Source organism: Rhinoderma darwinii, chromosome 3 (genome assembly GCF_050947455.1).
Source record: "Rhinoderma darwinii isolate aRhiDar2 chromosome 3, aRhiDar2.hap1, whole genome shotgun sequence".
Taxonomy (NCBI): Eukaryota; Metazoa; Chordata; class Amphibia; order Anura; family Rhinodermatidae; genus Rhinoderma; species Rhinoderma darwinii.
The window spans coordinates 7,128,412-7,146,819 of NC_134689.1; the positions used below are offsets into that span (position 1 = coordinate 7,128,412).

Genomic DNA, 18,408 nt, shown 5'->3' on the forward strand with positions numbered 1-18,408 from the left:
TATCTACCGGGGCAGTGTGTGGCACTATCTACCGGGGGCAGTGCGTGGCACTATCTACCGGGGCAGTGCGTGGCACTATCTACCGGGGGCAGTGCGTGGCACTATCTACCGGGGGCAGTGCGTGGCACTATCTACCGGGGGCAGTGCGTGGCACTATCTACCGGGGGCAGTGCGTGGCACTATCTACCGGGGGCAGTGCGTGGCACTATCTACCGGGGGCAGTGCGTGGAACTATCTACCGGGGGCAGTGCGTGGAACTATCTACCGGGGGCAGTGCGTGGAACTATCTAAAAGAGGCAGTGTGTGGCACTATCTATGGCGGTTTTTATGCTACATGTCGAGCCCTTTATATTACAGCTTTTAATATAAAGGGCTCGGCTGATGGATATGTGCAGGCCAATACACGCAGTGTTAAAATCCAGAGGGTAGCGGGAATGAGGCGAAAATAGTATGAATTTGTAATCCTGAGTTTGCCCAACATGGTCGCCATTCAGATGAATGTCCGACCACTTAATACATGGACGAATCGTGTCCGCCAGAGCATCTTCTCATATATATGGGGGGGGGGGGGGGGGGGGGGGCGACGACACCCTCTCTACAATGTCCATATGGCCTCATAAGACACATGGACAGGGTTCATCTTCCTTTTATTCCACGGCTTGGGGGATTTAGAGCTCTATGTGTGAAAAACAGAGCTCCGACCGCTACAAATACAGGATACGAAATAACGATGGACATTAGCGCTAATAAAAAAATAAAACCGCTCAGTGGTGGGCGGGGCAAATTGTGAGTTTTGCTCTGGGTCTTAAGATTTCTGTGTATCCAGCAATAAGTTACCCAAATATCCAAGTACCCATGATGCATTTCATCTTCGTAGATTCCAGCGAAGTAATAAAGACAGGAGACCGACTTCCCAATGTGTGCGGGAATATATTGTAAGCAACAAATCCAATTTTTTTTTTTTTTTTTTTTTGCATTTCATAACAATAATTAACAATTTGTGGGTAAAATCAGAAAATAGATAATATTAAGAGAAAATAGATAATTACATATAATACAGTTTGCATCGAAGCAGAGCTTAAGTTCATTCACAGTTTCTGAGCACGTCCAAAGTCGCAGTCACCTAAATATACGGTATATAGCGTCATCCAATCAGAAAGCACAAAAGTCCATTCAGAATTCATTAGGAAAAATATATATATATATATATATTTCCTTCAATTAATGCGCAGTGATCCACATCCAGCAGCGGCAGCCATTTTGTTCATTTGACCTAATATTAATAGGAGGTGACCTATTACGGAAATTTGTGAGGGCAAAAATTGCGCAGTCTGACCAGAGGGAAAAACTGGAATCCCACCAAGAACCTGCCAGACCCCCAATCCATCAGGATTAGGAAAAAAGTGTGAGCAGAGCCTAAGGCTTCGTTCACATCTGACAAACGGAAACCATATGCACCGGATTCGTCACCATTGAAATCAATGGTGATGCAAACAAAAACCTACGGTTTCCGTTTGTTCCATTTTGGATTCCGTTCATGGGTCCCACTGACGGAAAGGGCCGACAGAGTCCCAACGCCCATCCGAATGAAGCCTTAGTCCGCCCCTTAATGAAATTTCTAATCTAGATATAGGGAAACTTATGGCTATTGGAACCTATAGGCATGTGCGCGTATACGCCAAACACGCATACGACATGATGTGAACATAGGCCACCATGATATCCGGTAGTCGCCATAATTATTTGCATCCCAAAATGGCTGCCACTAATGTAGACATGCGCTGCCCATCAGACCCGGTTCACCTGCTGTGTTTTACCAGAGATGTTGTTTTTAAAAAAAAAAAAAAAAAAAGTAAAAATCAATCGCACGTGAATCCGGCCGTATACTGCTAAATATTATTGCCATGGTCTGCTCAGTAATTCTCACACAGTCACCGACACTTAATAGGTAACATGCGCCATTCGTTCCTCGTCAGGCCGACTAATACTTTAACGTGTCATATACAGTTTATGTTTGAGGACGAGGCCACACATTGCAGTTTTGTGGCGGCGTTTGCTACAAAACCCAAAAAATTTCACAAAACCTTAATAGTATATTGTTCAATAAACCACGGTTGAGTTTTCTAAACGATAGAGGAAATTGTTAAGATGGGAATGCTGGTTTTTAAGGCAGCTACAAGCAATGGATACCGAGAAAAGAAAAATGGCCGTGATCCTGCCGGCAGGGGAACTACAAGTCTCAGCTTTGTCTGTCTGAGTGCAATTGGGGCCTTGTGTATAAAAACCAGTGGCCATGTTGTCCATAGCAACCAATCAGCTATCAGCTTAACATTTTTCAAACTGCCCTGTACAAATGAAAGCTGGATTCTGATTGGTTGCTATGGGTAACCAGGCTACCATTAACCTGAGGCTGTCCTGATGCATGAGGCCTAGTCTATGAAGTAACTGACTCCATTTTTATTTTGAGAATAAATAGAAAAAAAATACATCTGACCATACAAACAAGTAACCAGCAACTCCCATATATAAAGTGAACATTCTTAATACTACCTGCAGACCCTAAAGGCAGACATTTTAAAATCGCTCATCGCCACAAAATGGCGGCCTGACGAGTGTATAGACAAAAGAAAAACACAGGTGGCAACGCAAAGCTGTAGGGATATAGAATACAAACATTCTCCATTTCTTTATAAATGTGAAAAACTTGCTAAAAATACACATACAAAACGTGTCTGCGTTCCGACCTCCCAAACCTTATCAATCCGTTGCACCATACGATCACTCAGTTGTCATTCGCAACCACAATATGCTTCGAACCTTTGGCGAGTGTCTCCGGGATACGGAGAGGTGTACGCAGATGGTCCGCTATTTGGCAAAACATACACGTGAATGTATAGAACTACATTCTATAGTGACCGACAAATGGAAAAAAAAAGTATCCAGAGGCCGCTGGCTGTTTGTTTTGCATGGAATTTTACAGTAAAAGTCCTGTAATCCGGCATTTGATTGTACGGAAAATCTGATCATCTGGAATCTCAATAACCACAAAACCAATTACAAGCCTCGCCTTTGATCTACCAACATCGGATCAGTCCACACTTGTATCGTTTTTCCCACTATCAACGCACTGCCGGATCCACTGGCGCCTGATGAATCCTATTGACTTATAATAGGGTCAATAGGGTTCTGGCGTAGTTTCCGCCATTTTGACAGGATTCGGACTTCAAATCTGACCTTGATTGGGGAAGAATTTATACACGTGCCAAAGTGAGGGAGTCTAAAAAGTTTTGCGGGTGGTGCCAGGTGGGTCGGGGTTGAATACCTCCTGAGCAGTCAGGTCCCGATCACGCCAAACTAAAGGGACTTTACTGTATATTGTTCTTTATCGGTGACCCTGATTGTTCTGAATGACATTAAAGTGTGTAAAAAAAAAAAAAAAAAAAAAAAAAAAAAATAGTACTACGTGAATTAAAGTGCCCTCCGTAATGTGACCTACTGGCCTCTCGGAAACAGAAAAAAAAAAATCAATCAAACCGTGTCGGTATCACCATAGCATCACAGACAAAGTGATCTGGCCAGTTGCTATGGGCAACGCTGACACTTTTTGTTTTTATGCAAGAGGCCCATTGTGGGTTTTTTTTTTGTTCAGATATTTGTTAATAAATTCTATGTGCGGAAAGTAGAAAAATAGGCGGTTATAGCCCCCACCCTAAAAGTAAGTGGTCTCAAGACTAATCAGACATTAACCAGGACTGTGGTTGATGCCGCGGATTTAGTTAAATTCTGAAGAAAAAAAAAATCCTAAACCCCAGTGCACCCTGTAACATTAACCTCCCATGGACCTTACAAGTCTTGTCCCCCCATTAAGTCATTCCAAAAATTGGGGTTCTACCATGATCCGTAGATGCGCCCAGATCCCTTCACACCTAGCCTGGGTTTCTGCGGCCCACTTCTCTTTTTGAGTAGCCCCACCATTTTGGGGGTCCAAAAATTTGAAGCGAACCTAAAAACATGGAATGGTGTCGGAAGTGTCGCCTCGTGTTGTTCGATAGTCCGGCAAACTACGAGTAATACTGCGATCCCTACCAAACTTAAGAAAGTTTCGACGTGCTTCATAGTAACACTGTTCCGGTTGGTGATTGAGAAGAAAATAAAAAAATACAATGAAATACTGGACATGAACATAAAATATACAACAAATACATTATCGTCTTATCATTGGTAGGAAATACAAAATTCATAAGCCGATGGAAAAATATAGATTTATGTCACTATCAACCCTCCTGTAGACGCAGAACATCTCCAGCCCGTCTGTCATTCTATATGAAATAATACTCGAAAAATAGTATTAAAAAAAAAAAAAAAGTTGACCTCAGGTGAACACGTCAGCAATGTCATATTGCTTGATACTTGTTGATGGTTTCCATCTTGGTTTTCCTCGTGAAGAGTCACAAGAACGATGGCTCCGGGTGCAGAGGGGGGAGGAAATGTTTCAGGACTTGTAAAAGCCTGAAGTGAGTGACGAAGAGGAGAACTCGCTAGGAGTTGTGGAAATGGGAGAAACTTCCGCGGTCGGCCTTTCGTCGAGTCCGTCCGAGAGCAAGGCGTAGTTATACGTAGATGCCCTCGGGGTTAAAGCCTGAGGACAAGGCGTTCTGGAGGATTCGTAGGTTACTCGGAAGCTGCCGCGAAGTCACGGGCCGTTTTAGAGACCCCGACTGGAATGCCGGCTCTGACCAGGCAAAAAAAAACAACAACAAAAAGTGAATAAAAAACAAAAAAACAAAAAGTGAATAAAAATAAAAACTGTTTGTGACAACACAACAAGGCGCTTATAGTTGTATATGATGGCAATACATTGTTGGATATGTTCCTTACAAAATATACCGTATATAAGAATAGTGACGCCTACTGACCACTAGAGGTACTGCTTTTAAACAAGTATCAATTTATTGAACCCAAAAAAACATGTTTTTCAGTATTTTTTTTAAAAGTGTAATTGATCTAGATATAAATGGCTCTTTACAGAGAAGACATTCCCTTAAATTTAAGAGCGCTTATACGCCAATATAGGAGAGCCGTACACAGGGAGACTCGCCAAAATGGGAGTGGTCTATTCTAGGGGTGTGGCTTATATTAAAACCTCATGGCTAAATATTTTCAGACCCCCTATTATTTTTACTATCAGACCACTATATTAAATTTCATACCCCACAGCAGAAAATTTTTATATTCAGACCCCAGACTATATACTTACCCGGCTCGCGCCGCTGCACTGGGTCCTGACGCCTTCCAGCGTTGGAACGTTGTTTGAACCACCGCACACGTCGTCATGACGCCGGATAGTGCTGGAACCCAGTGCAGCGGTACCCAGAGACTAGCAGGAGTTGGGGACAAGGAGGATAAATATACATGCCGTTTTTTGTTGTTTTGTTTTTTTTTGCAGCCCCTGTGCCCTATTTTTAGCCGAAATAGGGTAACTCCAGGTAAAACCGGGAGAGTTGACCAGTATGGACCAATTTCTTGGAAAGTCAACAGAGTTAAAGTGTAACTAAACTTCCCAAAAACTTCTGACATGTCAGAAGTTTTGATCGGTGAGGGTCCGAGCACTGAGACCCCCACCGATAGCTAAAACGAAGCGGCAGAAGTGCTCGTCTGAGTCCGTACAAAACTGCTTGGTTTTCCGAGAAAAGCCGATCAGAAATGAAGTGGCTCAGCACTCCACCGATCGATCGCTTCTGCCACTTGGTTTTAGCGATCGGTGGGGATCTCAGTGCTCGGACCCCCACTGATCAAGACTTCTGACATGTCAGAAGTTTTTCGAAAGTTTAGTTACCGTTTAAGGGAAACGCACAAAATAAAAAAAAAGCCTTTTTCCTGCACATTAAAAATGTGACAACTGTTTTTTGACGTCTTACTTCTAGGCTGAGATTTTTTTCATGTAAAATGAACAGGCCGTAAAGCCTGAGGCTGTACTACTGAGAGAACTTTATGACAAGTCCTATTCTGATCAGGTGCAGTGTTGTCATGGAAACCTTGTGTGCATTCAAATACACTGAGGTCGGTGTAAGGCTTCGTTCACATCTGCGTCAGGGCTCCGTTCCGACGGAACTTTCCGTCAGAACGGGACCCTGACGGAAACCATAGGTATCCGTTTTCAACACTATTGATTTCAATGGTGACGGATCCAGTGCAGATGCGAAGCCTTAGGTAGTTGGATATGGCTTCTACCGAGAACCTGTGCGGCCCACGCTGGACAATATGGCCGCCCTGCAAATATTGAGCACAATCACGGTGACCTACAGTAAGTACCTTTTTCCGGCTGTGAGAATTCAGCATCGCTGGGCTCTGCGGGAAGCACCGTGACCTTGGTGCCCGTCTGCTGGATAAACTGCTGGAGATTCACTTGCCGGAGCTCTTTGGTTAACTGTTCGAGATCCTGCTCTCGCTCCTGGAGGGAGGAGAAAAAAAAAAAAAAAAAAAGAAGTGTACAGTATACTAAATCAGCATGAAACGTGACCACCACAAGTGAGGCAAAAAAGGGCCGAGTGCCCATTCTCACTTCCCTCCCCTCAATCCTCCTGGCAGCTCATACAAAGTGCATTACCCACCAGGGGGCGGCAGAAGAGACGGCTCCTCCCAGGTAAAAACGCCGAGGCATAATGGGAGTCAGACTTTAAAGTTTTAGAGGTAAAAGATGCCATTCTGCAGCCACCACTAGGGGGAGCTTACTGCATACTATTTTATTATCGAGTTCAACAGTACGCAGTGAGCTCCCTCTAGTGGTGGCTGCAGGGAGACCGAATTGTGTCATGTAACTAGGTCTATGCAGGGGATTTGGAGCTCTGTATCAGTCGGAGCTCATTAGGAAATGAATCCGCACAGAATCTGGTACCTAAAAATGATATGGTGTGAAAAGGTGGACAGTCCCTTTAAGTATACGAGTCCCTTTAAGTATACGTATATCGCCAAGTCTGGCTGTTTTCACATCTCATATTTAGGCAAAGCTACAACTCCACCCAGATTGTTGATGGAGAAACCCCTTCTTCCTATATACATACGGGTGGAGGTTTCCGCGGCCGGCACAGATCACACCTTTATAGAACGTTTCTAAATGAAACGCCATGAAAGGCTTTTCTAGAAGCCCCCTTTAAGGCGCAGGCTCTAGCTTCATTGGGGTCAGGGTGCCGGCAGGTTGATCTGGATTGACACCACGTAAGTGGTCACGTGTTTTTGCGTTTAGAAGTCGACCTTAGACAAAATGTTTGTAGAGGAGCCAACAGAAGCAGAAAGTAGGGGACTTACCGCTGATTATATTCCCACTAACCTCAAAACAGATGTATTCAGCGCTGGGTCTGTTGAATGACCGATGTGGCTACAAACCTATGTGACGACTAAGAATTCTTAAAGGGTATGTCCATCTTTACAACCACCAAATTTAAGCAACTTTGCAAATCGTCTTTATTAAAAAAATCACCTGCCATTTTGTGCTTACAGTGTCCATGGTTACAGACTACAAAACCAGCGTAGTCGGATCTCGCAGCCACATGTTGGGCTATGTTCACACACTAAACAAAAAAAAAAATTGGCTGTAAAATACGGAGCGGTTTTCAAGGGAAAACCGCCTTGGATTTTCAGCCGTTTTTTTAAGCATCAAGCGTTTTTTTCGCAGCCGTTTTTGTCTTTTGGCCCAATGAAAAACGGCTCCAAAAACACCTCAAGAAATGACTTGCATTTTTTGCGGGGCGTTTTTTTAAAAAAAAATTTTAAACGGCCATGTAAAAAACCGCCCTCTCTGAACGAATTGCCGTTTTTCCTATTGAAATCAATGGGCAGATGTTTGGAGGCGTTAAGCTTCCGTATTTTACAGCCGTCTACGCCCCCGAAAAACGGCTGAAATTAAGCCGTGTGAACATACCCTAACTCTCTTCCATCTGTCCCCTAGCAAAAGGTGGATAAGCATACAGTAGAGCACGAATCAGGGTAAGGGTATGCTCACACGCACCAATTACGGACGTAATTCGGGCGTTTTTGCCCCGAATTACGTCCGAAAAATGCGCCTCGATAGCGTTGACAAACATCTGCCCATTGAAAGAAATGGGCAGACGTTTGTCTGTTCACACGAGGCGTATATTTACGCTCCGCTGTCAAATGATGGCGCGTAAATAGACGCCCGCGTCGAAGAAGTGACCTGTCACTTCTTTGGGCGTAATTAGAGCCGTTATTCATTGACTCCAATGAAAAGCAGCGCCAATTACGTCCGTAATGGACGCGACGTTCAAGCGCCTGCACATGCCGGTACGGCTGAAATTACGGGGAGGTTTCCTCCTGACAACATCCCCGTAATTTCAGCCGTTACGGACGCCGTCGTGTGAACATGCCCTTAGGAAGATCGACTGCATTGTCAGACTGCACATTGCTTGTTTGTAGTCTGTAACCATAGCGACGCATAGAAGCTGTAAACAAAATCCTGTTTGTAGCCAGCCTCTGATCCCTCTTCCTGCTAATTTATAGAGAGAGGGGGCAGAGGGCAGGGAGTAACACGTGACTACAGCTCCTAGATAGAGCTATGTGTAGTCTAATTCTGCATACGCAAAACGGTTGGAGATTTGTAATCAAGACTACCTTCATTTCAGATGTATTGGAGCAATAAAAAAACAATTATAATTTTTTTTAAAAAGTGGACATTTCCTTTAACAATCTCAGTGAAGACGACTACAGGATTTTAATGGGAAACACTCTAGGTGACAACCAATATGGCCACCATTGCAACCCGAGTTTCCTGCTCTTGTGAGGCATCTCTGCCATTCAGCAGTCTGGAAAAGCTGTGGGAGCTGGAATGGCATCAGATTGGTTGTCCTTTAGCTCCCCGATTGACAGATTTATAACCGAGCTCATCGAATATCCCCCCCTAATCCCCCCCCCCACACACGACAAAACGAACAGCAGCCGCGACTCACCAATATCCTCTTTGCCGCTTGCCCCAGAGACCGCTCTACCGCCTTGGCGCCGTTCTCCAGCCGCGTGCTCTCCTGCCCCTGCGTCTCCATCTCTCCTTTGATCTTGTCGATCTTCCCCCGGACGATCTCCTCGTTGATTTGCGACTCCTGCACCACCATCTGTAACCTCTCGGCCTCGATCCCGCTCTCTATATTGTGGATCTGGCTCCGATAGTCCCTCAGCTGGTTCTCGCACTGCAGCATCCGCTGCGTCATCTCCTGGAGTTGTTCCTGGAGTTGTTTTTCGTTTTCCACCTCGATCTGAAACTCATTCTCCCAGAACTCGTCCTCCTCGATCTCCACGTCGTTCCGTTTGATCTTCTGCTCCCACTTTCCGATTTCGTCCTCCAGGCCGGTCTTGGACTTCTGCTCCCAATATCGCACCTCGGCGTCGCTGGAGTCCAGCTGCTTCTCGATGGTCAGCAGCTTTTCGGACTGTAAGCGGATGAGCTTCTTTAAGTCTTCGCCCGTCGTCTTGCAGTGATTTAGGACTTTTTGCTTAAATTCGGACTCTTTGCCTTTACCGAAAATGTCCATTAGTCCTTTGGCTCCACCGGTAAAAGTCAATGATTTCCTCTTTGGTTCCCGCCTTTTTATGGACTTCTCATTTTGAGGGCGGAGTTTGGCCAGAGGGGGCAGGCTCTGCCTGTACAAGTTCCTCTCGGGCACATGGGCGATGCTGTCCGACGTGGGACGCTCGCTCAGAGACGGGCCGGTGCGCCTCAGAATAAGCTGCACGTCGCTGGCGTACTGTCCCCACTTGTTCAGAGAGATCACCGGGTTCTCGTGAGGAGCCAAGTGCCTCTCCGAGTCTCTCCATTTCTCTATCAAAGTGTATCTTCCGGTGCGGCCTGCAAAAAAAAAAAAAATGTAGGAACCACTTTTAAGCCAAATTTTCTCATTTCAATCTTTATAAAAAGCGGATTTATACTTAGTTTTTTCCTTTCATACCTCTGATTGCTTTCAGTGACGATGGGGCCCAATAGAAAGTCCTAGAACAAGGCCCCAACACAACAACCACTTTACTTCTCCCATTAAATTTCCTGCTGTCCCCTTCTATCATTCACAGTCGTTACTAACGGCACCTCCCCATGCTTACCTGGTAGTTCCACCCACTTTCAAAATTCTGCTGGTTGCCCTTGGTAACAGACTGCAGCGTAGCTCCACTCTGTTGTCAGACATGTGACCAAACAGCTTAGCTCTAAGGGTATCGTCACATCTGCATTCAGGGCTCTGTCAAGGTTTCCTCACTTTTGACAGCACAGAACAGCAAACCGCGCTACTTTTGCTGTCAAAACGACAGAGAACCATTACAAGGTAACGGGGTCGGTCCGTTGCGCAACCGATTCGGCACAACGTCATGGCTTTGGTTATAAAAAAAAAAAAAAAAAGACGGCACAACGCAAATGTGAACCGAACAGTTATCTGAGCTCCCACGATGCACTGCTCTCTGGTGACAGGGAATCGGAACAATTCTGAAATTAGCTTTGGATGTGAATGGAGAAGAAAACAGGAGACTCAAAATCAACACAAAACATGCAAAGGTTGAGTTTACTTTTAAATCCCAGCTCCTACGATATATAAAAAAAACCCACAAAAATCTTGCCAGTAGATGGCGCTGTTGAATCACAAACTACATCTCATGTGTCTATTAGTTGGGGGGATCAACGATCAATTTCATTATTACGGCTCATTGGCCTTTACTGTGACGCAGCGGCAAAAGGAGATGCAAGTCATGTGACTATATATATTTTTATTGCCTGTGCGACCGTTCTGTTCTGTATTTTATTTTTGGTTAAATAACTCGGATATTGTTACAATATTTAAAATATGTAGACAGGGAAAAAATAAAAAAATAAAAAAATTGTTTTAAAATAAATATGGAAATTTTAAGAAATGACACAAAATAAAGAATTCCTTCAAAATTAAATCCTGTCCAACAAAACGGAGGCAAAGCTCCAATAATTGCCGTTTCTTATACACAAATACTCTGCACAGCCAAGTCAGCGCGGCTACGGCGGCAGAGAAGATGTTTGAACACACGGCGGGCGGCAGATGGAGCAGACTGCGTGTGGGAAATATTGGCGTCTTCTGTAGAAGCGGGGGAAAAAAAAAAAAAGACGGAAAATGGCGGGTGTCGGGATCTGCCCATGTAATACTGAGAAATTAAAGGGGAAGTCCACCTCCGGGTCACATCTTTTTGGCCACACACGGATGGTGAATTAGGGTTAATATCTGACCCTTCAATAAAACGGTGGGATTGGACCTTGAAAAATTGTGGAAGAACCATGAAAAATGATCCCCCTCTGATTCAAGGACTGGAATTTACCTTTAAATAATATTTTTAACAGGGAGGGGCTATGACAACCTCTCATTTCTATCAAAAAGAAAGTGGTTGTCACCATAGAAAAAATATGCCCCTCCCCTTTCCTTGTGTGACCCTCCCCTAAAGGGATGGTCTTACAATGGGCGTCCATGTAGTGCACTGACGGGCCAGGTCCGCCAGCGCGGGAGCGGCTCTTACACAGGGAGCCTCCTTTCTGACACTTGCCCGCAGCCCTGACTCCTAAGAAACAGGAAGTGTTTAATTCGAAGGAGACGGTGGCAGGGTGATTACTACTTTTGGCCCCCTGCTTGGCAGGTTAGGGGGGCATTTAGCGGGAATAATTGCGCCCTCCAGCTTTGACAGGGCGTCCCTCATTTAATTGGGATTTTCCAGATTAAAAAATAAATGGCTGCTTTTATTCCAGAAACCGCGCCACACCGGCCCATCGGTTGTGTCTGGTATTGCACCTCAACTCCATTGCAGTGATGGGAGACTGAGCTGCAATACCAGACACAACCTGTGGAAAGGTGTGGCGCTGTTTTTGAAAGAAGCCATTTACTCCTGGAGAAGCCATCTATAGGCTTCTTCCCAAGGAATACTTGCTCTTCAAAGTCGGTCTCTGGTAAATAACCCGCAATATTTCATTACCCAAAAAAAATATCCGTGTTATCAGGAGAGCTCTGGTTTCTCTGATTTACAGGCCAATGCTGGGAACAGACCCAAGAAATGGTGAAATCTCCGTGGGCCAAATCTTTATACGCAGCGGCCATTGCATCCTATAGGAATGAAGGGTGTTTTATGATCAGAGACTTCAACTCCTTGAACTCCTACACACGATCGACAAACTTGGGCCCGATTTAGGAGACGATCAGAAGATTAATTTTTTGGCGAAATTCCCCTTTAAGGAAAAAATAAAAAAGTTGTGCTACTCCATGAATACTCCCATGGAGTCGCACTGCGATTCATGTCACGCCACACAAGTATTGATATAAACTCCTTCCATGCTACACAAGTGGCCATTTCGCTGAAGCCCAGCATGGATTACGTGTGGGGGGGGGGGGGGGGGGGGGGTCACAGAAGGTCACAGGTTGCCCCCTCCAGCCGAGTAATTATTTTGCGAGATGAAACTCCGCCTCCCCTTCCCCCACTGACCCGCCAATAATCCTCTGAAGCCCGGACCGTTAAATTAAGAAAAACACACATCCTGAGGAGAGAGGGCGAAGGTCGCGGGCCCGGATTATATCCAAAAACACTCAAACCCACTCCCAGAATATATACATGGTAACGGTGCACTGATCGCCCAGCGCAGGACTGTGGCATAATATGGTCTTTCCTGTTAGAGAAGACCTGTCAATCATGCTGCAAGCCCAACCCAAACTGAGCTGCTCAGCACTGTAAACATCAGGGACTACAAAAGTTTTATTAAATTCTAGAGAATCCCTTTAAGTAAAAACGTCCAACTGCATCTTTTATGTGGAAAATGGTGATTCATTCGATCTTTCACGGAAGAAATATGAACACAACGGTTACTCCGAGTCCTTATAGGAACTTAATTAATTGCATTTTCGCATCCAGCGAGCGCTCGGTTCCTGAATGGAGACAGATGTGACGGGGATGAGCCGGGAAGCTTCATTTAAAGGACGTTTTTACATTTTTTTTTTAAATAATTAGACACAGGAAATTGTGGTGAGGCCGCCCGGGATAATGAGGTCCTCTGTGCACCGACTCAAAGCTGCACTTTTATGGTGGAAAAAATAAATAAATAAATAAATAAATAGAAACGATAAAAAAAAACCAAAAAAAAAAAAAAACCGACTCAGTAGTCACAGCAGTCCTGCCTTCACTGCCCCAGTAGTCACTGCAGTCCTGCCTTCACTGCCCCAGTAGTCACTGCAGTCCTGCCTTCACTGCCCCAGTAGTCACTGCAGTCCTGCCTTCACTGCCCCAGTAGTCACTGCAGTCCTGCCTTCACTGCCCCAGTAGTCACTGCAGTCCTGCCTTCACTGCCCCAGTAGTCACTGCAGTCCTGCCTTCACTGCCCCAGTAGTCACTGCAGTCCTGCCTTCACTGCCCCAGTAGTCACTGCAGTCCTGCCTTCACTGCCCCAGTAGTCACTGCAGTCCTGCCTTCACTGCCCCAGTAGTCACTGCAGTCCTGCCTTCACTGCCCCAGTAGTCACTGCAGTCCTGCCTTCACTGCCCCAGTAGTCACTGCAGTCCTGCCTTCACTGCCCCAGTAGTCACTGCAGTCCTGCCTTCACTTCCCCAGTAGTCACTGCAGTCCTGCCTTCACTTCCCCAGTAGTCACTGCAGTCCTGCCTTCACTGCCCCAGTAGTCACTGCAGTCCTGCCTTCACTTCCCCAGTAGTCACTGCAGTCCTGCCTTCACTGCCCCAGTAGTCACTGCAGTCCTGCCTTCACTGCCCCAGTAGTCACTGCAGTCCTGCCTTCACTGCCCCAGTAGTCACTGCAGTCCTGCCTTCACTGCCCCAGTAGTCACTGCAGTCCTGCCTTCACTGCCCCAGTAGTCACTGCAGTCCTGCCTTCACTGCCCCAGTAGTCACTGCAGTCCTGCCTTCACTGCCCCAGTAGTCACTGCAGTCCTGCCTTCACTGCCCCAGTAGTCACTGCAGTCCTGCCTTCACTGCCCCAGTAGTCACTGCAGTCCTGCCTTCACTTCCCCAGTAGTCACTGCAGTCCTGCCTTCACTTCCCCAGTAGTCACTGCAGTCCTGCCTTCACTTCCCCAGTAGTCACTGCAGTCCTGCCTTCACTGCCCCAGTAGTCACAGCAGTCCTGCCTTCACTGCCCCAGTAGTCACTGCAGTCCTGCCTTCACTTCCCCAGTAGTCACTGCAGTCCTGCCTTCACTTCCCCAGTAGTCACTGCAGTCCTGCCTTCACTTCCCCAGTAGTCACTGCAGTCCTGCCTTCACTGCCCCAGTAGTCACTGCAGTCCTGCCTTCACTGCCCCAGTAGTCATGCAGTCCTGCCTTCACTTCCCCAGTAGTCACTGCAGTCCTGCCTTCACTTCCCCAGTAGTCACTGCAGTCCTGCCTTCACTGCCCCAGTAGTCACTGCAGTCCTGCCTTCACTTCCCCAGTAGTCACTGCAGTCCTGCCTTCACTGCCCCAGTAGTCACTGCAGTCCTGCCTTCACTTCCCCAGTAGTCACTGCAGTCCTGCCTTCACTGCCCCAGTAGTCACTGCAGTCCTGCCTTCACTGCCCCAGTAGTCACTGCAGTCCTGCCTTCACTTCCCCAGTAGTCACTGCAGTCCTGCCTTCACTGCCCCAGTAGTCACAGCAGTCCTGCCTTCACTGCCCCAGTAGTCACAGCAGTCCTGCCTTCACTGCCCCAGTAGTCACAGCATACCTTTACAGGCAGTTATAGCAGGCCTCCACCCAACCCACCCTTCAATAGAGCGAGGCAAATAAAAAAAAATCTAGTTATATATTTAAAAAACAAAAGTAAATCTTTCTTTACCAGGAGATTTAGGAACGTTTATTGATCCACTGAATAAAACTGGAACTGCCCTTTAAAACTACGGTGACTCTGGGGCATTTCCTTGGATGATACAATACTATGCATGAGGGACTTTTTGAACTGGGTCATCACTTATGGACATGTTAGGCTCTGTTCACATCTGCTCGGGGTCCCGTTCTGACTGAAACCTCAGACGGAACGTCAGAACGGGACCCCGAGCAGATGTGAACAGAGCCTTAATTTCCTGCTATTCATGGATTAAAAAAAACTCCTCAGCCGTTCGCAGCGTTCACATCACCCGGCCAATCACTGAGCAGGAAGATCACAAATAAAAACAGGGAGTTTGTTTCAATGTTGTTGCGCTCCAAAAACATCTGTGAACAATTTAGCGGTTTGGAGCGTAATAAGAGACGTGACATTTATAAGATGAGGCAATCGGAGCACATCCCCCACCCACCCCTCCCCCATGGGCCTGGCGTCTGCTTCATCCTGTTAAGATTGTTTAATAAACTGCAACTAAAAAAATGTTGTCGAAAGAAAAAAAACTAAAAATAAATGTATAAAGTCAAACCACACAATCTGTTTAAAGGAACACTCCATGCAAAACATATACACTGTGCTAGTGCAGGGCCTGAGTGGGCGGAGCATGACATTCGTTGGTGTTCTTTGTGTCATGCTCCGCCCCCTCAGGCCTTATACTAGGCCTAACACAGCATCCGTTTTGTCTGGAGTGTTCCTTTAATTACTGTTGGTAGCAAATGAGGACTTTAGTTCACCAGCAATTGTAGACCGGAGACTATTTCACGCAACGCCGCAGGACTCCGGTAAAGACGGGCGAGATCCTCTACGGATTGATTTCCACCCACGACATACGCACTCCACGACAAGAACGCAGGATTATATAGAGAGACATTGAGTCGCCGGCGATTACAGGAGCCGACCGTCTGCACCGCGCAGCTTTATCAGCAGCTACACGTACGCCGCCGCCGCTCTCTCAGCGTGACCCGCAGTCACGAGATTATGGAAAAGTCTTTTGTGGAGGTCATTCTAAAAGCTGCGCAGGTAACGTGTCCTAAGGCGGCAAAGAGACGTCCTAATAGGGATTACTGCCAAGTCTAATGTAAGCAGGACTGTTCTAAACAAGCCGCTTACATTTAAAGAAACGGCAGCCTGAAAAAAAGACCCCAAAGAGCGGAGCAGGGATCCAGCCTTAGGATGATGTCGGACTTCTCTGCCGCAAGGGTTAAAGGGCAGACATGCGCTGGGTGGTAACTTTCTCCAAGTTAGGGCGGGGCATAATACAGCTTCGGGGAAGGGGGGCGGCTTTTACATTTTTTGTTAGGAGGCTCCTCCTCTCAATTCAGGTCATATCGCAGCAGCGCCAAAAAGGAAGGAAACTGCTTTTTGGTCTTGTTCTAGCCAGGTTAAGAAATGGAGGACGTTTTCCGTCCCGGATAACGCTACTTATTCGCAGCAAAATCTTTTCCTCTAGATCACACCGTCCGTTCTAAGCATCCAATTTATTTTTTTGGCGCATACCCCATTGAAATTAAAGAAAACCACTCCATACTATTGAAATGTATTTACACCGTATTTGTGATACGGATCCGGAATATGTTCGTGCGTATGAGGACTAACCGAAGAAGAACTCCGATATTCACCTCACGGATACAACGGGGGGCCACTTATCAAGGAAACGGGAAGCAGTTGACCAATCAGGTAGCTGCTTTCATTTTCCAGACAGCCTCTGAAAAATCAGAGCGGGAATCTAATCGGTGGCGATGATCACTCCACTCCACTACTTTTTCTTTTGCGTTAATTTTTGATAAATTTTAATACACGACGAGTCCCGCAATATAACGGACAGGTTCCGGGAGCAGGTGTGACGCACTAAACGCTCCGACTGGACCTGGAAAAACTCTGCCAGGCGAAAAAAATGTACAAAAACGCAAGGGAACGAGCGCACGCGAGGTGCTGCAGAACAGCGCGCTGGAAACGTGGACACCGTCGGCCTCTCCTGCCATTGGGCACGTTCCACCATTTACATTTTACCACAGAAAATACGGAATAACAGCAGGACTCGGGATCGGAGGTTTTGTCCATCGTCTTGGGTCTCCGGGCTTTAAAGTTAACCCCTAAAATTCCAGGACTAGGAAAACATTATTCACACCCGCATGGTGGCTTCCATTCAGAAGTCAAAACGCTTTGCCGGACCAGTCGTGCAACCGATACCACCAATGGATGAAGGATCACATTGACTTACAACGGGGTCCGTCTGGGTGTCCATCATAATAAAATCGACTCTAGAAAATCTGGGTAACAACAGCTGTGAAATGGCGGCCATTTTGGTTACCACACAGCTTTAGGCCCCATACACACGACCGGTTTTATTGGCCGCGGACACCTTTCCGTATCGCTACAAAAGGGTGTCCATGCCGAGAATTACGGAGCATGTCCTACTTTTGTACGGGAGCACGGCATGAAAATGCGCCGGCGATTACGGGCAATCGCGGGCCGTGATTACGGGCACGGCCGTGTGCATGAGGCCTTACTATAATCAGATGAATAGAACCGGACAGACTCAATGGGCCTCATTTATAAAAACGATCTGACTGGAAAGCCTGGCCTTGTTGCCCATAGCAACCAATTGTAGCTCCGTTTTTATTTTGGTCCCGGCTTCAGACTCACCGATGGCCTGTGCCAGGGCGATGACCACTTCTTGGCACGTGGTCGCCTCCGTCACCCCGCAGACGATTCTCTGGACCCCGTCCACCCACACTTTGAGCTCCATGATGAGGATCAGAGGTGGCAGAGTTTTGGGCTGCGCTCCTTCAGACGTCACGTCATGTTCAGCCTCCACAGAGAGGAAACCGCGTCACGCCAAATCTGCAGAAATAAACAGATACGGATCAATCCCGCGGACAATGGGAAGATTTTTTTCTAAAAATGTTCTTTTCCTTTTAAAAAAAAATAAAATAAATACAAAATAACGATGTAAGGAACATCTGGCGCACTTCAAAGTAAAGCGAGGAGCAGCTCCACCGTCACGAGACGCGGGGCCGCCAAGAGGAACAGATGAGGCCCCCGCCCCCCTCAGACACCATCCCCGGCCTGGGGAATCGCACTGTATAACGATGATAACCCAGCTCTCCCAGACTCCTGAACGGCAGACCTGCCTAGTCATCCAACACCCATGGTGATATCGCCGGATAACTGGTCAGCTTTACCATTCAGGACAAGGAAAAGCTGGGTAACTAGTCCTGTGGAAAGGCAATGATGGTTTCTCCTAAAGAGATGTAACCAAGAAATGACCGTTTGAGGGAAAGCTGGATGGCAACCGTTCTGTTCGCCAATGACTTCTATAGAATGTGTCACCCAGCTTTCCCAGAGTACTGAATGGCATATCCTACTAGTTAAGCAGTGATAAGTAAGCGGGGGCTGCGTTACCGCATAATAAGACTCGGAAAATGTGACGGACTCCCCTGAGAAGTCTGTAATGGCGGTCATATGGGTGGTCACCCAGCTTTCCTGAGGTCCTGAATGTCAAATCTGCTCACTAAAAGCAGCAATATGTAAGGGGGGGGGGGGGCTGCGTTACTGCAT

General features: G+C 46.6%; 1 protein-coding gene across 3 annotated transcripts in view; it reads right to left on the bottom strand.

The window, feature by feature from the left end:
• Positions 1–1,828: 1,828 nt before the first annotated feature.
• The window catches only part of RASSF8 (Ras association domain family member 8), a 62,044-nt gene continuing 45,464 nt past the window's right edge, over positions 1,829–18,408 (bottom strand). For all 3 annotated transcript variants that reach the window (XM_075855779.1, XM_075855780.1, XM_075855781.1), the window contains exons 2-5: positions 17,494–17,691; positions 8,961–9,850; positions 6,313–6,451; positions 1,829–4,732 (exon numbers count right to left, since the gene is read on the bottom strand). In XM_075855779.1, coding sequence (XP_075711894.1) covers positions 4,611–4,732; positions 6,313–6,451; positions 8,961–9,850; positions 17,494–17,596 — 1,254 coding nt within the window. In that variant the 5' untranslated portion in view covers positions 17,597–17,691 and the 3' untranslated portion in view covers positions 1,829–4,610. The remainder of the gene's footprint in view (positions 4,733–6,312; positions 6,452–8,960; positions 9,851–17,493; positions 17,692–18,408) is intronic.